At 39.8% G+C, this 25,929-nt stretch overlaps 2 protein-coding genes across 2 annotated transcripts; one reads left to right on the top strand and one right to left on the bottom strand.

Annotated features, from left to right (window-relative positions):
* Positions 1-315: 315 nt before the first annotated feature.
* aagab (alpha and gamma adaptin binding protein) lies at positions 316-3,418 on the top strand. The gene is made up of 10 exons (XM_030426268.1): positions 316-509; positions 847-1,037; positions 1,127-1,223; positions 1,321-1,410; positions 1,511-1,594; positions 1,687-1,772; positions 1,897-1,993; positions 2,158-2,262; positions 2,448-2,497; positions 2,857-3,418. The coding sequence occupies exons 1-10, from the start codon at positions 422-424 to the stop codon at positions 2,932-2,934; spliced, it is 966 nt and encodes a 321-aa protein (XP_030282128.1). The 5' UTR covers positions 316-421; the 3' UTR covers positions 2,935-3,418.
* Positions 3,419-3,886: 468 nt separating this feature from the next.
* Positions 3,887-14,901, bottom strand: smad3b (SMAD family member 3b). The gene is made up of 9 exons (XM_030426267.1): positions 14,369-14,901; positions 9,890-10,083; positions 9,639-9,773; positions 9,194-9,268; positions 9,046-9,096; positions 7,243-7,455; positions 6,992-7,129; positions 6,767-6,911; positions 3,887-5,635 (listed from the first exon to the last, which is right to left on the bottom strand). The coding sequence occupies exons 1-9, from the start codon at positions 14,569-14,571 to the stop codon at positions 5,512-5,514; spliced, it is 1,278 nt and encodes a 425-aa protein (XP_030282127.1). The 5' UTR covers positions 14,572-14,901; the 3' UTR covers positions 3,887-5,511.
* Between the last annotated feature and the right edge of the window lie 11,028 nt (positions 14,902-25,929).

Raw genomic sequence — 25,929 nt, 5'->3', positions numbered from 1 at the left:
TTACTGCAGATAGGAAAACCCAACTATAACCCAACTTTAAGCTCACTGTTAACGTTATCATACATTATGAATGTATTGGGGGAGATTCTGGAGGTGGCGCCTTGCCTGAAAGGCAAATTCAGGGCATTATAAAGCTAGCGCACAAGACGTTTCTGTACAGGACGTTTCCGTACAGAAAGCGCATTCAACGTAAACAAAAAATATATTTATTTTTTAAACTTTTCTTATTTAGATAAACAGCTTGATTGTAACGCACACCAATGTATTGTAAAGCGTTATTAAAATAACGTTTGCCCTGTGTCTTTAAGATACTGTTGCACCGGAAGTGACTCTCGCAGTCAGAGTTGAAAGGTTACTAAAGTTGGTTAACGGCAGGTTAAGCTAGCAGCTACACAACAAGCCTCTCACAAATATTATAAAAATGTCAGAAGACAACGCAGAGATTACCATTCCATGTGTGGTTGTCACTAGCTGTGATAGTGGTTTTAAAGAAGAAGAGCTGATAAAACGTAAGTTTCACAAAGCTTAACGTGCATGACTTGGCTAACTGGCTAACGCTAAACAAAGCTAAGTTACTCTTAGCCCATTATGTAGCACCTGTATGATGCTAATACGGGTTAATAATCCGCTTGTCTCTGGTTGTCAGTCTAGTTAAGCGATAGCTTAAGGTGTAGATCTTTTAGGGCTGTCATAAAAACCGAAAAATAGTAGTAGTGGTAGTAGTAGTAGTAGTAGTAGTTTCATACGTCTCATTTTTGTAGATCGGCAGCTGTCTCAATGAAAGCAAGCTGAGCAACGTAGCCTAAAACAATGTCTGTATTTCTGTGTTTTTCTTATTTGCATCAGAGATCATCAGTTCGAGCACTTTGCCTGAGCCGACTAAGAGAGAAGAATCAGTGGCCTGGTATCCATGGACCATCAACAACAAATATTATACAGCAGATGTCAGGCTATGTGTTGTACCAAGCACTTTTCAAATGTCATCGGAGATTGCCCAGTCCATGCAGGCTTTCATCGCTTATTTTGACAGTACAGTGGTATGTGATTTAACTATGAGTGTGAAAATCTGAAACGTTTACCATGTCATGCATGTGTAACGTTGATCGTGTGTGCGTGCTGTTTGCAGAAGGATGGTCTGGAAAAGCTACATCCTTGGATATCAGTGGTGGAAGATCTTGCTCCAGAGGTTCTCATTCTGGTGTGTGACAGAGTCTGTGAAAATGGTTAGTTATCCACCTTTGAGTGAAAGCAGAAAACACTAGAGTAACGTTACACATTTTCAGGGAACTGTACACCTTCTGAATTTAATTTATATTCTAGGTGTCTCCAGGCATGAAGCGCAGCAGTGGTGTTTGTCTCATGCCTTTGAGCTGGTAGAGCTGAATCCACAGGATTTACCAGATGAGGATGGTGAGTTTTACAGACAGCAGGAATATAACTGACACTGCACTTGTTGCTTTTGTATTTTTATTATTCATGTTTTGTAATCTCATTCACTTTCCTTGATCAGATGACTTTCCAGAGTCCACAGGAGTAAAGAGAATTGTCCAGGCTCTCAATGCCAACGTGTGGACCAGTGTGGAGATGAAAGATGGTGAGATGACAGCTGTTCAATTACCTATCACAAGTCTCCCTGATTTGTTATATCTCTGCATGTATGTGACTGTTTATATCTCTGTTTGATAGGGCACAATCAGGGATTTGGTCTGATGAGCAGTTTGGTGGCCTCTAGACACAACAACCCACACTCACACAGCCGTCAAGATCCTGCGGTTAGTGGCAATTTTGTATAACCATGATAATCGCAAATGTCCTTCAATGTGTTCATCTTCATGTGAGGTTCAATCTGTAAGTTTTGGAAGAGGCATGCTAACACTAGCTCCTTTTCTGTTGCAGTCTGCCAGCCTGCCAGTAGAGGGCTCACCTGTTATTGAGGAGGCTGACCATACAGAAAGTAGCACGAACACAGACACACCGGGAGACACAGTAGTTGGTAAGTGAACCATTCCTGATGAAATCTATTTTTGCTCGTTATGGACATCCCACTGGCACATTTCATCAACAGGCTCACCCAAAACATGGATTACTTGATGAATGAAGATGATATGGGGCATCACATGTGGAGTTATTAATGCTCACTTGTGTTGATTCTGGCAGATGCAATGACTGATTTGGACATTCAGGAACTTGCTAATCTCACGGCTGGAGATGCAGATGTGGATAACTTTGAACGCCTCTTTACCAAATTAAAAGAGATGAAAGGTAATTGAGAAATGAAAAGCAAACACACAGCTTTGCAAAAACACAATTAAGGTTGGCACTTTTTAAACTTGCATTCTTTTTGTTTTTGTACCAAACCCTGCTCTCATTGTTGGTTTGGAGGTGAAATATTTGGACTGCTGATGTCACTGATGATGTTTCACTTTTCTCTGATTTACAACCTGCAGACAAAGCTTCTTCAATGCCTCATGAGCAAAGAAAAGTTCATGCAGAGAAGGTAAGAATCTGTATGTTGATGTTGATGAAGTTTCTCAGTAAGCATCTGTATTCACCCCAGGTTACAGGACTAGGACCTGTTCATGCCCATAGTCTGTGTATCCTGGTTTTGTAAAAGATGAATTGTCTATCATGAAATAGTTTTGAATTTGTTTTTTGTATCATAAATTGTAATGGTATATTCACAATCTCACACTATTGTCAGACTAGTCCACTCCTAGTTTTTGTTTAAGTCACGTTTTTAGGATAGATTTCAGTAGATATGTTTCAGTGTGAATCCTCAGTTGGCTTAAATAAATGTAGGTAAACATGTTTATGTAAGCTCCATATCAAGCATTTTACACTAAATCTGTTTTCCAGGTAGCAAAAGCATTTTGGATGGCCATCGGTGGCGATGATGATGAGATAGACGGGTTATCATCGGGTGAAGAAAGCTAAAAGTAGCTCCCTGTGACTCTTTTTCCTGACCCTTCTACTTTCCTGGAGCTCCCAAAAGATCCAGTGCCCTTTGACTTGTTTTTTGCACCTGGAAGGTGGAGATGCTTACTGATGGTCGTGTAAGCAAAGTCATGTTTAGACACTTTTTGATTCTTAAAATGAAGTGATTGCAATACTGATGTATAGTGAGAAACAGTTGATTTTCTTAATTAGGGAGAGAAGAGAGCCAACGGAAAGACCTGACCCCCCGTCTTCTCCCCTGGGTCCCTCGCTATGCTTAAAGCCCTGTGTGAACCTCATTATATAATGTTGTTACAGGTGAAATATCAAAATTAAATCATGTGGGCTTTGATTTATCTCTATGTCCTTGAGGTACAGTTGTCACATATATTTGCAAGTGACATAATGTGCCTTATCCTTAGTAAAGTTGTAAGACATTTAATGCACATTCTGTTGAATCAACATAAAGACTTGTGATTTTAAATGTTCTGGTCTTTGTGTTGCAAGTGTGGTGTACTTATTGTGAACAGTGTTGCACTACATGGTTCCATACAGCTCATCTCATTCCTGTTAAGAAAAATATGAACACCTGTATGCTGCAATGAAGAACCTCCCCATTAAATAAATGGGGTTTCTGTGCTCTACTGCACAATTTTGGACTGATGCGTGAGAAAACAATGTGTAAGAAATGAAAAAACAGCTGTCCAACTTACTTATTATGCGAGTCTGTGGTACTGGTGAACCAACGCGTTTTTGATTTGAGGTATTTTATCAGTGCAAGGACTCTTTGAATTGAAGAAACCACCAGAAACTACAACGTCCAAAGTTGCCCTAGGCGTGAAATCGTCCCCTCTGGATTAATTATAGGACAGTAATATTGAAGTGCATTCATGCAGATGGGTTTCTATATTTCTAGTGTGTATTAACAAGCCATGAAAAAAAACATTCAGAATTCTTTTTACCCAGTTGCAATTTATTAAATTTCACAGATAACAAAACAATGGTCATTTAAGAACAAATATTACATTACATGAAAAAACATGTACATAAGACTTGGAACAGAAAACCACAAACTAAGAATATCAAGGAACACAAGTACTGATACAGATCTACAAACTACCTAATGCACTGTAGTACATAGGACTTCAGTTAAGCTCCATGTAACATGGTGACAGCCTTATGTACTGTAAGTAAGTGCAGAATAAACATGGTGGCTCCATAGAAAATGACCAAAGACAGCAAGCATATAACACATGCTTTATATTGTAGCAATGTACATGTGATATACAGTATTTACTGGACAGGCAAACTACCACTAAAACTAAAGCTTTACACTGATCAACACAGTAGGTTTGAAGTACATCATCTACCCACAAGGAGCATAGTGTACTAACGGTTGGTAATATGTGAAAAGACCTGCATTTCTATTTTCACTCTACATGCCATCAATGGTCACACGGTGCCTAAATTCAACCAGTCCACTGCTCATACGGTATTTCGTGCTCTATGTTCCTATGATGAACTATCAGTAATAGCTGGTACAGTAATCCTAAGTGTCACACTTAAGAACCAGTTGACCTGGGTTTGAAAACCCCACCAAGCTTTGGGTCATTAAAGCGAAGTCCTTCTGTGAATCTACTTATACCAGAGGTCAGTCAGGTCCAGGGTTTCCAGCAATACATGACTACAAGAAATCACAAGCTATAAATATTTATGTACAATCATATTGAGGCATTTAAAAAAAATATATTCCCCATGCAGGACAGTATGCAAAAATAACTTATAAAATGTCTCTTTCACTGAGCAAAATAGTTTTCATACAAGGGTTCTTTTCAAGAAACAATGGTGCTAATGTCTATACTTTGTTTAAAATAGATAAAATACCAATTACATGATCAATCAGATAATTGACACTTACTTTCATTAATGCAAATAAATCAATATGGGCAAAGTACCTTGTACTTAAAATATTCATTAAATATATTCTATTTAATCACTACTCAAATTTACATTTTTCAAGTTAATTCATGATTCAATTGATAAATTATGACTCAATTCAGTGATTACAAAGAGTGGTACCAGGACACTGAAACACCAGTGATGATAGCGTATTCATACCTTTAGCTAATTCATAGAATCAAAAATGTTTTGAAACATGTAAAAAGGTGACTAAGCTGAAAGTGTACCACAACGTCAACTTGGGAGACACATTTCAATCCCCTTAATAAAAACAGAACACTAAGCATACACATGATGTCTAGATGAATAATGAAGAAAATGTGGCAAGTCTCATGAAACCTGTTGCAAATACCCTGTGGCTGCCCATTGAACACATGAAAACAAAACATGTCCTAAAAGTCTTGAAATAGCCATCAAATGGAGACACTAAATGGTACTGAGGAAAGTGCTATAGATGTGAGGTGAAATGTTAAGAGATAGCGAGGGAAGAGAGTGATTTGTTGATTTGCTGTATGGCGTCTCTTCCCTCATCGTCACTGAGAGACACTTGAGTTTTCCTTATGGTTTGTGAATAAGTGTTGGGATGGGAAAGAGGGTGCCTGCAAGCATGTGCTATTCCTATGACACACTGGAGCAGTGGATGCTGGGAGAGCCCATCTGTGTGAGGACCTTGTCCAGCCACTGCAAAGGGCCGTTGAGATGCAGTTCTATCCAGCAGGGGGTGCTGGTCACTGTTTGACGTCTGCAGGGTACAGAGAAGGTGAGGGGCAAAACAGTTGGTCATTACTGATGATTTTCATACCACATCATAGTACCATAGTGACTTGTCAATGTGGATGTAACTTCATTATCATAGTTGATGCAAAGAGACAGTCTGTTCAGTGTTTCTTAAATTAGCACCAACACTGAAGCCAACTGTACAGGCTATTTCTGAAGTCATTCAGCTTTTTATCAGAGATGTTTTTCTCCAAGGTGTTTGGTGCCAGAAATCTAACACGCGTCAGTCAAAGTCCAGTGGGAATCCCCCTCGCCAAGGGTGTCTGAAATGTGGTCACCTCCCACTCCATGTCCTCTACATTCTTTGTCCGTTACTCAACCCTCTCTTGCCGACCCAAAGCTGCACCCTCCCCCATTGCTCTCTTTTTCCTTTCCAAGTCGGCTACCGTCTGTGCACAGCACTTCTTGATTTGAGCACTGAAATTGATTATCCCAAATATAAACATTAAGAATTTCCTTTTAAGTTTGGGGCTTAATGAAACATTTGTGTTAGTTGCGAACCCTAAAACAGAGTGAATACATTTTGAGCTTTATGTTTGCTGATAACTTTAAACAGACTTGGACAAAGACAACAACATATGGCCTGCGTTAAAGCAGGTACTTCAGTCCACCTCAGAAAGCCGATAAGGAACAGACTGAACACAAACATGCGTGGGCTGTCACACCAAATGATTGAGAGAGAAAAGGTCCTCTATGTGTCTGGTCTGGGTTGTTAAGGACTTTATGTGCTGTTGTGTCTGCAGAATGATGTCTTCTACCAAGAGAGGGGCCATGAGGGCAGGGCAGTGCAGGGGAGGTTCACAGAGGGCCCACTTCAGACCCCCTTAATTTTCCATTTTCTGCCCCCACACTCTGGGGATTACTCAGACCTGACAGCCTCCCTCAACATTCACTTTGTCTATACTAGTACATGACTCCATATGAGAGAAGAAAAGAAGAAAGTAATGTGACAGAAAGAGGCTGTAGTTCACTTGCTGAGTCAGTTAAATATTACTTTAAGTCTTGAATCTGCCGACCAATTTTTTATGTTGGCACTTTTGTCCACCATTGTACTGTTCTTGTGAAAAAGTTGTATTTTTATTTTACTTCTTATTACCTGTACTCCGCTCCCCAGCCCTTGACAAAACTCATGCGAATGGTACACATCCTGGTCAGCTGGTAGACGGCCTCAAAGCCCTGGTTGACTGACTGGGCGAGCAGAGCAGCAAACTCCTGGTTGTTAAAGATCTTCAAGTTGCAGCCTGCAAAATAAAGAATTATTATTAGGATTACTTCAGCCTCTAATGGTTTCATGTGTTCTTGTGCATCCTCTGATGCTAACCTGGTGGTATTTTACAGACGGTGGCAGGATGCCAGCCATAGCGCTGGTTGCAGTTGGGACTCTGGACAAAGATGGCACTGTCACTGAGACACTCTGCAAACACCTCTCCCCCAATGTAGTACAACCTCACACCCCGTCCTGGAAACAGAAGAGAGAAGATTTTCGCTCAGCCTGCTGATTATGTCGAGCCCAAATATAAAAGACAAATTAGATCAAAGCTTATGTGGTCGCTTTGAAAATAAAATAAGTACCTATGTGTCTGCGTGTTAGCTCTACTGCTGAGTTGCGGTTGACATTGGACAGCAAGCCTAGACAGAAGCGTTCAGAGTTGGAGGGGTCTGTGAACCCATCGACTGTGAGGGAGGGCTGGGAGGCGTGGAAGGTCTCTCCTACACGTTGGTTCAGCTCATAGTAGGAGATAGAGCACCAGAAGGCAGACTCACAGTACGTCACAGGTTGTAAGTCTGTGTGAGCAGAGGATAGATGTTAGATGGAGACATTAACAGAAATACACGCTCCAGTTAGGCCCATAGAAACAATTAAGATATTCATGAGAACAGGTAAACTGCCCCGTGGTCAAACAAGCATCTGATCGTGAAGATGCACCCTGCTGATAAAGTTTCCCTTTGATTTCCTTTCAAGAGCTCTTTCCCATGACCCTAATGGCACCAGCCAGGAATGGCCGAGACATGACTAACTTAATTATTTATTTTTACAATGACCTCCTCGTGGCTTTCCACAAAGATAGAATAACCTGGCAACCGGATATTATTATCATTATTGCATTACCTCGAGCTTTCTGTCACTGGCTTTTCCACTGAGGACGGACCATAGACAAAGACTCCATTCATACCATACTTACTCTGTTACTGCCCTGAGGCTGTGCCTCCCAGACGTAGTCCACCTTCCTTTATATTGCTCATCTGTCTCTCTCTCTCTGAGATATTCTAATCCAATAGCCTGTGGACTTCATATGAACAGCACCATCACTAAAACAGCTGCTATTTTTGGTTTACTGGCTTGTTTCGACTTGTTCTGACTTTGGTAGTCATCCGGTCACTGGGTGCAGTCAGGTGGGGATGGGTCCATTGTTGCAGGATGATTCAGACTAAAAACTGTCTTGGGCTGGTGCTACACATATGATATTACTTCAGCATACATGGTCTGCACTGTGTGTTTAGGCAACTGAGTTGTCAGGGTGCCCTCAACATTTACTCTAATTTATACCAGCGTGTCAGAGTTTGCAACTGTGACTGGTAGGTGTCTATCCATCTTCAGTAACAGAACTATCTCAGTTTTAAATATAACTAGTTACCCTTTCCTTTGACATTTTAATCAATGAACCTGCATTTAACCATAAGGGATGACAGGAAGCGTTTGGGATTGAAGAGCTTGAACATTATATTGTTTAGTTTGTTTAAGCAGTACAATATCATGTAGATAGTCTCAGGAGTACTGTCCACATTTAATCTCAAAACTGAAAAATGTAAATGTTCAAAATTACAAATATTTAGAGGAGCAAAAAGGGAAGAACTTTAAAAATACCATAATCTCAGTTGTTTTATGACCCTAGTGTAAAATGAAAAACAAATTAACCTTTAACCCTTAGAGTGTAAGATGATTGCGAGGCTACATAGCCTGTAATATATGTGATAGGAAGATTAATATTTCCACTATTCTCCATGTGTATAGATTTAGTGTGTTCACAATTTGACAGCGAGCAGTGAAATCACTTTTATCCTTAATTTATTACTTAAAAACTCAAAGTTCAACTTTGAGTGTAGAAGTATTCCACCCTAAAAGATTCCACAATGGGAAAAAGAAAAATAGGAGTGACCATGGAATGTACAATCATTTCTACTAACAAACCCACAATGCAATTTATAGTTGGGAAAATTACAGTTGCACAACTCAATGACTGTCAGTGATGCTGGAATTTCAATTCACTGCTCACCATTTAGTGAACTCCAGAATGTCACTGTAACCAACCAGATAAATGCACATAAAGAATGATATGCTCTGTAAGTAGAGCTGAACTGTTTGGTTTTGCTTACCAAGATTACTGTTTGCGGGTGACACGGGATTGGGCGACAGGCTGGGTGAACCTAAAATAGAGCAGTAATAGAGGACTGGTTCATGATCCTGATAAGGCATAATTAGAACAGTATGTGCTTGAATTGTGTGCACTATCATGTGACTCACCTGTGTCCATGCTGTGGTTGAGCTGGTGATCATTTGTCTCACCATCCTCACTCAGATACCCCGGTGGGGGAGTTTCTGTAATATACAAAAAAGATTCTCAGCATACCAAAGGTTTGATTGATTTAAATTGCTAAAATACATTTTTGTGACTTCATGAGTGATTTGTGGCTTTTTGTTTTTTGTAAATTTGAGGTCAGTCTTGGACAATAGTGGCAAAAATATCACTGTAACTGTCATTTACCAAGCTTGCAGACTGCGTACAATCAAGTTTCTGTTTGTTTCCCAAGTGCCTACATAAACCAGTTTTAAGACACAATACATTCAGGTATACAACCATTTTTTCAGTCTTGACTAATTAAGCACACACTGAATAATCAATAATGAGATTAAGAGTTCAAAGACTTTCAAGTTCCATGCACAGAAATAATGGCATTGTTTTTCTCACCAGGAATATAGTTACTCTGGGGCTCAATGCCAGCAGGGAAGTTGGTGTTCTCGGGGATGGATGGGCTGTAGTCATCCAATGGCGGAAACTCTGCAGGGATATCTGTATGTCGTGGCACTAGGACAGGAGGCAAAACTGGAGACACGGAGATGCATTCATTATGGACCAGTGCAGTTCGTTATATATCGTATGGCAAAAAGCATTGCCTCAAATACAGTCATTTAGATCATGTAGCAATTAACTGCACTCACTTGGTGTCTCCACCCTCTGATAGTGGTAGGGGTTGACGCAGACTTCATCCTTCTTCGTGTGGAAGGCAAATTCACAGTGGTCGACAGCCCTCAGCTCATGGTGAGACTGCAGGTCTGGCCAACGCCACAAGCGACAGTAGATGACGTGAGGAAGACCTTTTCTGTGGGAGACCTGAAGACGCCCATCTAAAGATCTGAAAGACACAGCAGAAAAGACTGTAGTTGAGCACGCATATAAAATCTAACTGGACGTAACAGTTTTTAAATTCTAAGTTACAACCTTATATGTATTATATATAGTTCTGAGCACATTAACATATGGCAGAACACCAAAGCATTTGACTGATGTCAGACCAGGCTAAACCTCATCTATTCATTCCCAATACTGCCTTTTACAATGTTTTTTTTTTCATTTAGTACATTAAAATACTGAAAGTATGAAAGACAGCATTTTATGACAACCATTTCCTCAGCCTTTCCAACACAGCAGCACCACTAAGGGGAACATCAGTTGTCAGAACACCCTTAAATGCTTGTCAATTGCCAAATAATCATGTCAGAATTAGGGGTGTGCCAAAATATCGATACTACGATATATCGCGATATTTCGTCTTGAGGTACGTTATCGATACACTGGTGCCAAATATCGATATTTACAACCACCACCACCCCTCTTCGGAGGACAGCTTTATCTTTATTCAAACATAGGTATACAACCAAATAAAATTTTAAAAAATGGTTTAAGTAGCTCTGAAACCCACATATAGATATTCATATTTCATGTGAAATTGATTGACAATGTTTTGTAATTCCTGTGAAATGGTTTCAGTGCAGTCAATATATTCTGAATTTCTTCAGTGACACAGATATTGTGATGTATCGTGGATGAAATTCCTTGCAATATATCGATTATCGCAGAATCGCTGTATCGTGATATTATCGTTATCGTGGGCAAAATATCGTGATAGTATCGTATCGCAAGGTACCTGGTGATACCCAGCCCTAGTCAGAATACAGACAACAGGATCGCTACAAAATAGAGATGCAACAACAAGTTGATTTAATAAATTTTTTAAATTTTTCATGCAAAAATGTCAAACATTTGCTGGTTCCGCCTTCTTAAATGTAAGATTTGCTGTTTTTATTTGTCATTTATGACAGTAAATTAAAACTCTTTGGGTTTTGCATTCTTAGTTGGACAAGAAAAAGACATTTGTAGACTTCACTTTCGCCGCTGGGAAATTGTGAGGAGCATTTCTCACAAAATTTGACATCTCACTGACTAAATGATCAATCGTGAAAACAATAGGTAGATGTATTGATAATGAGTCGATACAGTCCAACTATGAAGTAGCTAAAATTAAAGTGATTGTATAGACAGATGTTTGATTGACACATGAACAAAAAGTGATAATAAAAAAAACAAGTGTACCTGTGAAGAGTAGGATCATATATATTTTCGGGAAATTAATATTATGACAAACAAATTTAAAATGAGGACTATGACAGATCCTGGGTCTCTCCCCTCACATGGAGTTCAGTGTGGTGATGGCTTTTTTCCAGCTGAACTCAACAACAGTTCAGCTCATTGTTGAGCTGTCAGACAAGAAAACATGTGGTTTTCATTTTAACTTGCCTTGGCCTCCTGCAAATTATGTCACAGAGGACTTTGGGTTTAAAACAAACAAGGTAAAGCTAGTTTGGTGGTGGTAGCTTAAAGGTGCCCGCCAAAGTAACCCAAATACTATAACTCCTGTTAATGTACATGTAAATGATGATAATGTCAAACATTTGATCAAATCGAGAAAAGTCAAGGAACCATTAGGATTATTTATTTCTTTATTTTTGTGTCAAAAGGACTGACATGCATGGTGATAAAAAAAATTACAGTTCTAGTGCAAATATATTTCATGTTAATATGGCATGATGGAAAGTAGGAAGAAGAAGAAAGGGCCACTGTTATAAAGGGCTGCATCTACATTTTTTTTTTATTCATTACTGATTAATCTGCTGAATATTGCTGCTATTCAAACAAGTCAGTTAAAACTTTCAGACTACATCGGTGACCACAACAAAAGACATCAGTTCAGACTCATCTTCCAGCACTGACAACAATTTGTTGGGTCAGCCGAGGTCAGCATCACCATGCCTCTGCTAAGATTGGCCTGGACTCTCCTCCTGTCTCCCTGATTTGCCACTCTGATATGATGACCACTCTGACACCCAGCTGGACTGAGGCAAACCTCTTATCCACTAGGAGAAACATCACCCAGCTATAACACAGACAACTTGAAGCAAAAATGTGCACATGTGCCTTTTCACCCAACAGGTCAAAACAGCATTAGTGTAATAAATCTCTAAAAAACACACATACTGTTTGAGACAAAGACAACTGATCTGCTCTCAATAAAACACAATGCAAATGTTTCCGTAGGCCTACACAATTTTTTGTAGCACCTAAGGCCTGCGTTAGACCATGTTAAATGCTGACAACCTCTTTCTCCCTAAGCCCCCCTTACAGGAGGTGATAAAAGTACAGCATGAATTGGACCTACTGTCATACAGAACCTCTATATCCCCAACAGATAGCGAGACAGCTGTTATTCTCTAAACCTACAGTCACTAAAACACAATCCAAACAGTGGCCCACGCCCTCACTAGAGCCCAGAGCACATTCCCAAGGACTGAGAAAAATGTTTTAATGTAGGTTGACACCCATGCTCACACTCAGTTTTATTAGCAATTAGTCCTACAAGGAGCCCGATAAAATATTCCTTGGAAAACATGACTTTGAAGGACTCCCAACACTGACGGGTGTATTCTAGCTCCCTTAAATGCCTATTACTAACAGGGCTGAAAGGTCTACCTGCCTTATCTATTCAATAAGCAAAAAAACGGTAGAAATGAGGATTTTCCATTTTCAAGGTATGCAGCGGTGTACTGCTTGACGATTATCATACTGAGTATATTCGCTTATATACGGTGGTTAAATTCTTCCCCATTAGTGTTGTAAAAAGAAGTAACATTTCAAGTTTATTTAAACCTTCATATTTGTCAGCACATTATATTTTTAACACAAATATAATAAACAATTTTGGGAAGGTTTATTCATTGACTGGTTGTTCGAATTTTGATACAAAGACTTTCATTTTTACTGCAAAATGAATATCATTCCCAAACATTGGTTTTGGGTCTCCTTGATTTCAAATATTTGGGATCGGCCCCCAAAAAGCCATTTCATTCAACCCCAAGCACAAGGGTTGACTGATATGGAAAGAATAATGGAAATGGAAAGAGTAATTGTGCCACCACCAACAAAGGATCACATTAAAGAACTCATGCACTATTTGTTGTACGTTGTTTTATCTTTTTTATCTTCCTGATCAAGTCATTGTCGTTTTCGGTGGGGAGGGGAAATAGGATACAAGCTGGACACTGATTTACAAAGTTGCTGCTAACTGAACACAGTCCAAGAAGTACACAAATACATCCAACATCCAACCAAGTAAAAAACATTACATCAGCAAATCTGACTCATTCAGACCACTGAGACTACAACTATTTGCGCGCACTGTCGTGTATCAAACATCCGCCTCTCATGTCAGTACACTGATGTCTTTTTAGACAGATGGGTATCCCATATGGGGAATCCCAAAACGAGCCCTTATTCCAACTTTCCCAGAGTACACACACACACTCCAGTCTAAACATCCTCTGTGAGTCAGAGCTCTGCCTCGCTAAAACACCCCTTCTACTGGTCGCCACACGTGTGAACTGGGCTCTTGTTTATGTATGAACCACAGCTACCAGGTCAGCTGGTGGAACTTGCTAGACCTTTTTCTGTAAGATTGCTCAAGCTTTTGAGAAACACTAACTACTACTGTTATACACATTCCTATCATTTTAGTCGTAATGTTCCTGCAGACAAATATGCTCCTTAGTGTACAGGTCATGCAGGTTGTGCAAACAAGCTAACGATGGATAAGAAATGACATAACAGACTTAAATGTACGTTATGGGCTGACGGATAGAGATTAACCATGTCTTTTTACAGTAATGATAACTGAAGTTCATAACTGTTAACACTGCATCGGTTAAACTGATAAAATGCCAATTGGCTTTTACTCGTGAACACAAGAAAATACAAAATAAGCTGAAAGGCTGCAGTCTAAGTTTGCATTGTTCAGCTAATGCTAGCTCTATTCAGTCATCACAGGGGCAGCTGAAGCTAACAATCAATGCTATCAAAACGCTTTGCATATCACTGAACTTTTTATCTCTTCATCAATACATATGGCAACCAACCTGTCAACATTAACGTAAATAAGATAACAAACAAGAATGCTTCACTAACAAAGCACACTGCTTCTAATATTAGCTCAAGCTAACTAGCAAGCTACTCGGCTAACGTTTGCTAGCTGTCATCAACCCTAGCTTGCCAGCTTCGAGGCAGTCAGTTAGCTGTGTTTGTGTCGTTACCTGGGTATGGTTATGCATTTCGTGTTGACATTCTGTGTAGTGATGGCTTTTTCCAACTCGTCCAGCTGTCCCGTCTTTTTCAACTTCTTCACAAGACTTTTGACAGCCTTTTCGCACCATTTCTCCTCCTGCCCATTCTGCTCTCCCTTCTTCCAGCCCAGCAGCCTCTTCACGATCGGTGGAGTGAACGGTAATATAGACATGTTTAAATCGCAACTTAAACAATTTATGACTGGACTCGGATTTAATTCTGCCGCCCAGAATTGCTAACTGCACCGCTGTCCTTCCTGTAATAACGGCTGAGCTAAGCCCGCTAGTTAGCTTAGCTAGCTAAACTCCCAGTGGCTGGTCGCTGCCGGGGACTCGGCAGCAGCGGGCTGCGGCGCAGGTTCACACCGCTCAAGTTGTCCGTCCGTCGGAGTGAAGCAGCTCCTCATCCAGCCGGGCTGCCTGCCTGCCTGCCTGCCCCTCCTCCTGCTGCTGCTGCTGCTGCTGCTACTACTCCGTCAGCTGGTCTGCCCTCCACCTGTATCAAGCAAGTGTGTTGGGCATATGCAATTTAACTATATTTGAATATACATTACAGAAACACCAGTAAATTAAACATTGTTGCATTAAAAAACAAAAAAACAAACAAAAAAACATGCTACAGCTATTTTTCTTTCAGCTCCTGGTCTTTGCCTGGAATAAAACAACTTCAAAAATGCACTGAACTACTTTGCCACCGCTTTGACTGATTTGCTTTGACTTCAAATTCCCACTCAGTGTGTCCCCTTTTATTTATGCTGGGTTATCAGTGTCATGGGTCAAACTTAAGAGGCAAGAAATGGAAAAAATGTTGTAACCAGAGATGTGTCGACACTGAAAAGTGATCCAACTTTTGCATTTACTGTGTCCACGAATAGAAAGACCCTGAGGAGTAATCTCTTTGATCCCCTCATAAAAGTGATTTAATTTCACCCCAGATGCATCGCTCCAGAAATGGACGAGGGGGGCGACTGTTCATTCACTGGCATTTGGGGGTTTTTATGGTGTTATTGATAAGTGCACCGCTTGACTGCCGCCTCCAGTAAACAGCAGTGTGCCTGTGCTATAAATATCTGTGTCCAGGAGCAGCCCCTTCCCTTGTCTCTATTTATAACCTCCATCAATGACTGCTGTCTATTTTTAAGCAAGTATTTGGCAAAGCTTCTCACTTCCTTCTTCTTAAATAAATATTATAGCTATCTTGGCAGTTGCACCTGAAAAATAATATTAAAGCTCTCTGCACAGCAGGCACCATGTGTCTAAAAGTATGCCCCACTCCGAGTTATCATAAACACTGGGGATCCTATTAAGGCTGCAACTGGCAATATTTAATTGTCTGGTTACTGATAAATCAGGCAATTCTTTTACAGAATAATCAATGATCAGTTTAATGAATGAAATCAACTGCAGACCCAGTTTCTAAAGGGCAGGCGATGGAGATGAGACCAAATCTTCTTTAACTTTGTTTATTGTCTCTTGCCTCTAGTTTTTTAGTAAATGAATTAACAATCCAAATAAGAATGTAGGGAGGTGGAGAGAGTGTCTGTAACTATAACTGTGCACAAAAAGTGTACAAAAACAACAATTAGACTTTATGAATTATTCTGTTTTCTTGCAGGTGGCGACCAGCGTTAAGGTGTGTACCTGCTATAGAGCTGGAGAAAAGAAACAAATGATTGAAGAGGTGATGCATTATCGTAGGTGTATCCCACAATATCAGTATTTAGTTTTTAAATATCACAGTTATCATCGTCTCCATTGTACTTTTATTCATCAAGATCAACACTTCATAAACAGTATATAGAATGAGGAGTGAGGATTGGAAGTTTGTCTACACGTGTGTGCATCTGACTCTTCAGATGCCATCGTCACTGGTAGAGGAAACAGGCTGGAGAGCTGTGAGCACCTCGTTCTTGTGTACTCTGACAGTATGCTTCAGGGTTGGTCAGCACCTTTTTACTGCCAAGAGCTGGACAGCTGGCGTGGAGAGTTTGTGCGTGTCAGTGCACGTGTGTGTGTGTGAGAGAGAGAGAGAAAATGGGGGGGTGTTGTGTCGTATGGGTCAGACAGGGGGGCAGATGGGCCGCAGCAGGCAGGAGAAGGTCTTAGGGACAGGGTGAAGAATGAGTTTGGACAAAAGCCACGGCGGCTGGCTGAATAAGGGATGACTGGAGACAATCTGATAGATAACAATGGCATTGTGATGGACCACTCATGGGTTACGTGGGAAACAGGCAGGATGTGTTGCAGGGAGCCTGATCAGCTGGGCTGCTGTCACAATAATACTTAGACGAGGATGGAGTAGCAATTAGAGTAAATATGCCCTTTGTGTGTCCATATGGGAAAATTGCAGTGACGTCTAAGATGCTACAGAGACCACTGGATTCTTATATATAATTTAAAGCAACTGTTAATTCAGACTCGATCACAGCTCTGCTATAAATACACATTCTGTAGGGTGAATGATAGCTTCCAGCATATTGTATGACAATCAGAGCACTTCACATTTACTCTCTGCAAACCTGTAATTGGCTCAGCAGCTAATTGCAGTGTGTTCAAATCAGACGTGGCTGTTCAGCACAGCCCCAAACGGGTGGGGTCAGCTTCTCCATACAATCTCTGCCTTTTTTTTTTTAAATCTCCCTTGCACACTGCAAGCTGTTATCTGTTGCTTGCAGCCATCAATCTCTCTCCAGACAGCGGCACCTCCAAATCTGGGGCAGTAGTGACCTCCCTCTCTCCTCCCTCCCCTCTGGCCTGGACCAAAAGGACCCTCAAATCCTCCTCAGAGGTGATACTCAACACACTTTCCCCTCCGCCTGCCTCCTCTCTTGTGTTTTGTGTCAAGTTCGTGGCTTTATCATCAGTTGAAAACTAAATCCCTCATTGATGTTTTATCTATCACCAGTAGTACGAACATCTCCTGGGTTGCCAGGTTCGTGAACAACGCAGGTGTTTATCCTCATCCAGCATGACACTTGTTTTGTCTTTTCATTGAGTTTTTAATTTATCAGGAGGACCCCTCCAGTGGACTGTTCACATCTGGGAAATGTTAACAGACCATCTGGACCAAAAGCCATTTACTTACAAGGGTAACATCTACACATGTCGACATGACAGCTTATTAGAAGGCGAGAATCCATTTGTTATTGAGAACTGAATTCACAACCAAGCAATCCCATTTTTTTTTTCTATTTAGTGGCTTCTAAAGGATCTATTTAGCATTAGTAAACAGATTATTAACCATAAAAATGCCAATCAATGTTGAGTTTACCTCACCATGAAAACTTATATCCGAAGAATGTGAACTAGATCATGAAGCATGTAGTGTTGTTTCACACTGATTTTACATTAGTGTCTGAAATATTATCCTGATATTTTTTTTTTTAACTTGCAAGATAATCTGTTGCTTATATCTGATTTGTCACATCAATCTGCTGCATTCACAGGCTGGTACACTGTAAATACAAGGCTATATAATATAATAGATAACATATCACCACCTAGTGGCTTTGAGCTGTTACTACAGCAGTTAATGTAGCAGCCCACATTCATAAACCAACACACCAAACTTATTTATGTAAACCCAAGGAAAATATTTTCCTGTCCATGCTAACCTAATTAAAACATTTTAATTCTTTAATTCTCAATCTTCATTTTCACAGAAGACATTGTGACATGATGAAGTAGAAAAAAATATTCAAGAAACTTAATTGTAATTATTTGTACTATGGATGCAAATTTGATGCAATTTCTTTAATGGGTAGTTGGCTGTCTTAGCAATTCATTATCGGTTAATCATTAAATATATGTGAAATGTGTTGATGATTTTCCATTAGTAAACTGTTTTGCCCACTGACCTGATCTGGATACTGGATGCAAAATTGGAGTCGGCCATGGGGCCGATTAAGTAAACATCAAGTTTCTTGACTGATAAACTAAATAACACAGAACAGTGACTTCATTTTAATTGCAGAGCTCCCATCTGATAATATAGGTTTGTATTAGAATGACAAATGACTTGTGTTTCAATCAAATACATTGTATTATATCAGTATCTTGTATTTATTTTGAAATATTTGATAAGCAAGTATTTATAATTTGTAACAAGATACTTTGTGTTGTATTTCTACCTTTCCGATTGTTAGTTAATACAATTCTAATCTGTTCAATTCTTAACAGGGATTAATTGTATGTACTGCTGTAGAAACACAACAGCACTCCAAAATATGAAGAGAGGCACTGTCATTATTAATTTAAAAAAAAAAATAGAAATCAATGATGGCAAAATTTCATTTAGCTGCTTGTGAATAGTGTCCTGCATTCAAAATTCAAAAGTAAAATCACACTAAGTACTTATTATGCACAATGATCTATTTCAGAATAAAACATTTTAATAGTTTTGTATTAACAGATTACGAATATTGATGATGTCATCAAGGGTTACATCACATCACCACTGCAGCTGTTAAAGGCCAGGCTGAATTATTATAATTGTAAATTTGAGCCCAACAGGATCAAAAATGTATTATCTATATTATAATAACAAATCATGTATTATTTATAAAAATCTGCAAAGTAACGAGTGACTATGCTGGAGTAACAAGCCCAATATTGGCTGCCCAGAGAACCAAGTTGTACACTGTATGATTGTATGTGATGAAGAAAGATTCATGTTCGTCTTCGTCTTTGTCTTCATCTTCTTCCTCTTCCTCTTCTTTTTCTTTTTCTTTTTCTTTTTCTTTTTCTTCTAGCAGTACATATAAATACTGCAATTGTGCTACGGTGCGGTTCTTGAGCAAATGTAGTTTGTTAATTTCTAACACTAGTTAACAGGGACACTTGAAGGAAGCGTACGTAACGCAATTAATGAATGTTATTAGTGACACCTGCTTTTTATTTTTCTACTGTAAGACAGTTCAAAATATGTAAGCGGCCTATCATACCCCAGAAATACAGTTTATTTTCTTAGTTTGGATTTATGTACAACATTCTTTGTGTGTGTATGAGGTGTCGTTTTTTTTCTCCCTACATGCCCAAGTCACTGTGATTATAATCTATTTGTGAATCAGTGCCAGTGATTTATATGCTATTCCATAAACACAATTTACATGTTTATTGTGAACAATGGTCCATAACAGCATTAAGTTGATTCAGAGGCTTTGCGAAATATCTCCTCGTCTTACATATGGATGGAATGCAGCACTTGGCTATGATTCATTAATTTCACCTCCAGGCTAAAATGGCTTTTCGTAGGGCCTCTGCCTCCAGTACTTGGCCTTGTATTTACAAAGGATCTGCCCCTATGTCACTCTATTTTATGGATAGATATTGATATAATCAGTGACAGACAATAGATTAGGATTATTATTAATAATCATTAATTTGTCTTTTTTTGTATTTGGGATTAAAAGTTTGGAAATCTAAGCAGATTTCACAGTTTCTCTTGAAAAGCATCACAAAGATGAGACCAGACGCGGACACGCATCTCTACAACTTCCTCCACGAAGCTTGTGGAACTTGTCATTTTCTGAGATCTGGTAAATACACTCCGTCACTCACACCACCACCAAAACTAATGATTGTGAAATTAGTTTCAGAGCAATCAGGAGATCCCCCGCTAAGACCCACTGTATCCATATGCATGAAATTGCTTGTGTTAATACATGCTATGAATCGTGGGTAATGCAGTGAATAATTCTGACTGCATGCAATAATGCTATCTACTATTAGATTGGGGACTGTTGTGAAGCTGGAGCCCCGTGGCAATATGCTTGTAAATGGCCATGTATGGATAATTAAGCATTACACTTGAACATTAAAACTTGCTTATTTCAGAGAGCTGCAGGCAGTGGAGGGCTCTTATTGGACACTTCACTATTTTTGGTGTTTTCCCCATAATGTGTTCTCATTAGCATTAGTATGCGAGCAATTGTAAACTTTTTCTGTTACTGTATTCAGGGAATGGGTTTTCATTAGTGAGTGTATTAACAATTGTAATCTCTTCTCATTTTTAAACATACATTTTTCACATGTATAGTAAAGTATTATTGCATTCAACTTTTTAATGTGTTCTGGCTTATATTTTTTTATTTCTTAAGAAAGACATAGACATATTTCTCTAAACATTTTTATAAGGAAATGGATGTATTTATTTTGTACATGTTAATAAGATATTATTATGTTATATAATATGGAATCAAAGGCATAATATGTGACATTTGCGTTTTAAAATGAAGATAACAAGACCTTTGTTCTTGATTTTACTGAGTTGTTTACTTACGTCATCATCTGGTCGCCCGTTGCTGTAATTTCCCGGTAAACACCAGATAATACGTCAAAGGAAGGAAGTCAGTGAATGAGACTAAACATAAAACTTCAATACATAATAGCGTCTGCAGTTTTGTAAAAGCACCCAAATGTCATACATGAGTAAAAGTAAAATAGTAAAATACTACGTATATTACTCTCGAATAGTCTGATATTAAATGTACATGTACAAGTAAAAGTAAATTATTAATATGTTAACATGTATGTATATACAATACATTATGGGATTGACAAGTTATTAGATCCATTATGAAGCATTTCCATGAGGGTTTTTCTGATCATTTCCAGTAGAATTAATTTAATCAAAAATGTGCTGCTTTGGCTCTGATGCAGAAAGTAATCTGATAAATAACTTGTAACTAAAGTAATCAACTCAAGTAGAGTAAAAAAGTAAAATATTTGGCCCTAAAATGTAGTGGAGTGGAAGTATAACGTAGCAGAAAATGGAAATACTCAAGTAAATTACAAATAACTCAAAATTGTACTTTAATACAATACTTGAATAAACCTGAGTCAGATTAGATAGATTCTCATTGACAGTGGTGGTTATTCATCAATGACGACAACAATTCCCATGATCCCACGCTCCCTCACATAATTGGAATGCACCAGCAGCAGAAATGACATACTGTGCATTTAATAGAAGTGTTGCAGAGATGCATTTCAAACATCCGACCTGTTTACCTGTTTTTGTTATGAGGCACTTCCGACTAGCTGGTGGCCGACCTTCAGGGAGTCATTTCTGAGCTGAATGACCTGCTTCAGCTACAGAAGGCCTTGTTGCCATGTTTCAGGGAGGTAAATAAACACATTCCTCAGGACCTGGCGATGACAGGAGAGACCAGTCCTGTCCCTCAGCTGTTGTTTTTAAGGTAAACCTTGTTTGCATTGTCTGTGTCCTTTGTTGCAGCCGTCCACATTTTGTCTTCCCGCCGCCTCTGGTCCACAGGGAGTGAACAATGTTAGAACATGACAGTGTACCTGCAGGCCTGGACCACTGGGAGTTGATGAGTGTGATGAAGCAAGTACAGAGACAGTCACTGTGTCTATAATGGATAGTGTCTTCATGAATGGAGGGGTCAGCAGCTGCATTTGAAATAACAGTAAATTGTGATGTGTTTGTGTACTTTTGCTGTAGTTGAACGACTCAATTAAAAGTCTTTGACGTGACGATAAGGTTTGGATAAAAACCTAGGCAGTGTAACTGTTTATCTACTTCTTGAGTCAAATGTGTCTTCGGACTTTTTTCTTAGACTCCAAAGCGGATGCACACTGAGAGCCACAGATGTGGCGGATAAAAGAGGATTAAGTCTGAAGGGGGAGGTGGGGGGACCAGATTAGGACCTTAAACTGCCTTAATTATGTGTCACATAAAATAGTGTCTTGAAGAAACTCCCACACACAACCACATCACCTCTGTTGTTTTTATTCAGTGGTTGGAGTGAAGAATGTCCGTGACACTGAGGGGCAGCAGTAAAAAGTTTAATTAAACAAAAACAGCAGTTAAGCCACTTGATCTTGATCAAGATTTTTTATGTGCACATCCTTCCTCCGTTTGGGTGAACAATTAAGTTTAAGACATTCCCAGGCCATCGTCAAGTCACTTTGAATTTTAACAACTGATGTTAATTAGTATATGATAATCGCAATTATTAGTCAGAATAACTGTGGTTTCATTTAAATCACAAACAAATGGCTTTTTTACCCAAAAATGATTTCAAATTGGCAGGTTTGATGGCCATTTTAAAACACATGTTGTACAGTTTTAAACATTTTTTTCCAGTCAATTCTGTATGACAAGTAAATCAACATTATCATTGCCTGCTAATGCACTTCAAGTGCAGATTGTTATGATAAATACAGTGACACATTTAACTACCTGTGCCAAGGAGGTTTTGTTTTATTGAATGGTTGGTTTACACAAAAACTACTGAACGGATCCAAAAAACTTGGGTGGAGGGTGGGACTCTGGCCAGAACAGACCCCATTAACTTTTGCTGCATTTCCCCCAAAAGAGATGCAGATCCAGGATTTCTTCAACATTGCGAGATTGGGCGTCGACATTTTTGTTAATTTCCCAGGGAATAATGCATGATGTTCATGAAAAATATCAGCAGTTTTTTAGGTGGCTGGTGTCTGTGAATGAGTACAGTTTGGTGGGGATAAAGGAGGCCGTTGGGCCTTGGCGGAGGTATGCACTCTACTGAGTGCCATTCTGTTTCAAACCTGAATGGACTCGATGGTCACTGTGATCGACTGTGAGAGGCACAACGCACTGTGTTTGCTGATTGCACGCTGTACAGAAAGATAGATTTCCTTTTTTTCTCTTGAATTGCTGTATTCTATATCTAGATGATGATCAATAATTATGGGTTTGTCTTCTTCCAGGTAATACTATCACTAATTAAGATGAGAAGCGTATTATGTTTGTAATGAGAATGGAGTGCAACGTGGCTTTAGGAGAAGAAAGCAATCAGGCTTGCTGTAATCTACAGCCATCATCTGCATTTTTCTATTATGCATTTTCACATCGCCTCCGGTCAGTCCACTCTTTGCTAAGCTTAAGAAGCAGCTCAGCCACAGAGACATAAAATGGATCTCAAATGACTTGTTTTCCTGCTGGTCGCCTCAGGAAACGGAGACGTTGTTGTTCTAAGAGCGATACAGTCAATTTGTTGGTTGAGGAACATTTCTGAAATGCCGACAAAGCACGACGACACTTTACCATAATACAAGACTCTTGAAGGTGTATATACCATTCTGTAATATCAATTAACTATTTGCAGTAAATGAATGCGTGTGAAAGTTTAACAAAAGCTGAAACAGAAGTGAGTGTGGAAGAGGAGCGGTGTGGCAGCAGCAGTAGAGGGAGACATGTGCCTCAGGATTACTCTGCTTCATTAAATACACAACATAGCTGTGATGCCTGTGCTCTTTCAAATCCATATGTAAACCATTTCCTCCCGCCTCCTCCTCCTCCTCCTCCTCCGCTCCCTCCCTTAAAACCTCCGGCTCATTAGTGTTGCCTTTATGACATGGCTTTACCTAAATGCCGTGGATTTTTCCATTCCCTCTCTCAGGGCCCATTCTCAGGCGGCCCGGGCTCCGCTCTGTAGCTGAAAGAGAGAGCGGGAAGACATTTTCTTGTTTCCGCAGCATTCCTCTGCAGCTGGATCCTCTTAATGGACAGAAAGACTCGCAAGTTAAGATTCGTGACGCACTGACAGGACCTGGTGAATTTACAACACGCAGAGTGGAGGTGATGGAGTGACATGGATTATGGCGGGCGGGTGTCACAGACCTTTGACCTTTGTCCCTTCTGATGCTCACTGTTTGCACACTGTAAGTTATAAAGAAATCCCCCACATGTTCAGTGTTGCAACATAACTAAATCCCAAGTAGATTTTATTTTAAGATACTCGTGCTTTACTTAAAGTGGCAACAGACAAGTTTTTCTTCTAAAAATGGGGTAAATGTTGGCTGCACAATGTGATGGCCATAGAATAAAACCCATCAGCCTTCTCTATAAGCATCGCTTTCAAAAAAGGAAGGTTAGCTGCTGATCCAGTCAGGTCGGCAGCCTGGCACCATTTCTGTCTGCTTTCACATTTCTATTATAGACGAAATGATTGAATAAACTCACGTTGTGTCCTGTGTTGTTATTATGTGACCTTGAGAAAAAGGGAAACCATCCAGTTCTCTTTGGCAGAGCGGCGCCAACAATAAAACCACTCGGAAAGGCCACTTCTTCTACATTTAATACGGCACGCTTTACTCCATATCTGACAGCTAAAAGATTTACACATTCAGATTTAACCATAGTTTTGTTTAGATAACTGTCCAAGGCTCATAGAGATCTAATTATACCAGTATTTCACAATAAATTAATTATTACAATAAAGTCCAAAGACAGTAAGTATGGCTTTGAGTGATGGAACTTTGTTTTTTTTGTTTGTTCATCTCTCAACTCCTCAGGACCCACTTGAAGGGGCCCAGCAGGACTCACTGGACTAAACTTTCAATTCTGTGTATACTATCTCAACAGTCAAATACTTATTATACACGTTGATGCATCAGTATTAACAAGCTTCAGAAACGTGTTTTCACTTGGAAGTACATTTTGCATTTTAGAACATTTTACATCATTGTACTGGGACTTTTAAGCAGACGACAGACCTGTTCTGAGTCCTTGTCGCTCGTTCCACCGCTGCACATTTTGGGCTGAGTAAAGAAAAACACACTGAGACGAAGACACAACAAATGCGTTTCTAAGTTTTTTGTTTTGAAAACATGAAATCTCAAATCTTATGTTGCTGCCTCCCGCGGAAAATACACTTAGAGTCCACCAGGTGGCAGTGTGACACGTGTTTGCATGATCTCTCGGAAAGTGAATTAAAGGTGCATTTTCAGCCAGTGGGCCGCCTCGACTGCTGCCACATAGTGACTTTGTTGTGATGAGACATTCACAATAAGCCGACCATGAAATCTACGAGGACCTTATAATCATTGTGTGTCTTTTTCTGACATTTAACTGCATGTTTTCGTGTCATCATCCCTGATCACATCTGATAGTCCAAAGTCCAAACATGTCATGTCTCTGATGTGTTCATCAGTCAAACACAAACAGGGTCAGACAGAGGAGCAGCAGAATCACAGGAGAAAAAGTCGAAGCGGCGATGACTGACTGCCGAGTGGAGACGGGGGCTGACTGATCCAGTTTTCCGACTGGCTTCTGTATTTTACAGAGAGCGGTTTAGGGTGAGAAGTTTTTTCCTGTTTATCCATTCAGTGGAAAATAATATCCTGTAAAAAGCCAATAAGTTTCTGTCTTTGAACTCACTGAGAGGTTTTTTTTTTCTTCACCACTGGCTTTGGCTCTTTGGGGGAAAATGATTGTGAGCCGCTTGACGAAGGACTTCCCATCAGCCGCCTCCAACCCTCCACACATGTTTCTGATAGACCTCCACAAGCCCCAGTAATCTGAGGGCAGCTCATTCAGAGAGAGAGGGAGAGAGAGAGGGAGTGATAAAAAACAGGGGTTGGTGAAGAAGGGAGAGAAGGAGATATAGGAGGGAAGGATGGACTCGAAAGCAGAGTGGGAGCAGGCCAAAGGGGAGGGAGGATGAAAGGAAACATTTTAGAGCATGTTATTTGCTCCTCTGGAGACTGACGGTGCTGGAGACCTCTCAATTTAAAATGGCAGA

Source organism: Sparus aurata, chromosome 8 (genome assembly GCF_900880675.1).
Source record: "Sparus aurata chromosome 8, fSpaAur1.1, whole genome shotgun sequence".
In the NCBI taxonomy this organism is placed as follows: Eukaryota; Metazoa; Chordata; class Actinopteri; order Spariformes; family Sparidae; genus Sparus; species Sparus aurata.
This window is presented reverse-complemented; position numbering and strand designations above follow the sequence as displayed.

Bases quoted from the DNA above. Each gene is read 5' to 3' on its own strand.
- aagab (XM_030426268.1), top strand. From the start codon at position 422: ATGTCAGAAGACAACGCAGAGATTACCATTCCATGTGTGGTTGTCACT. The intron at 1,773-1,896 runs GTTAGTGGCAAT...TTTCTGTTGCAG, and splicing joins ACAGCCGTCAAGATCCTGCG to TCTGCCAGCCTGCCAGTAGA. The intron at 1,994-2,157 runs GTAAGTGAACCA...TGATTCTGGCAG, and splicing joins ACCGGGAGACACAGTAGTTG to ATGCAATGACTGATTTGGAC.
- smad3b (XM_030426267.1), bottom strand. From the start codon at position 14,571: ATGTCTATATTACCGTTCACTCCACCGATCGTGAAGAGGCTGCTGGGC. The intron at 10,084-14,368 runs GTAACGACACAA...TGTGTCTTTCAG, and splicing joins AAATGCATAACCATACCCAG to ATCTTTAGATGGGCGTCTTC. The intron at 9,269-9,638 runs GTGAGAAAAACA...TGTATATTACAG, and splicing joins CCAGAGTAACTATATTCCTG to AAACTCCCCCACCGGGGTAT.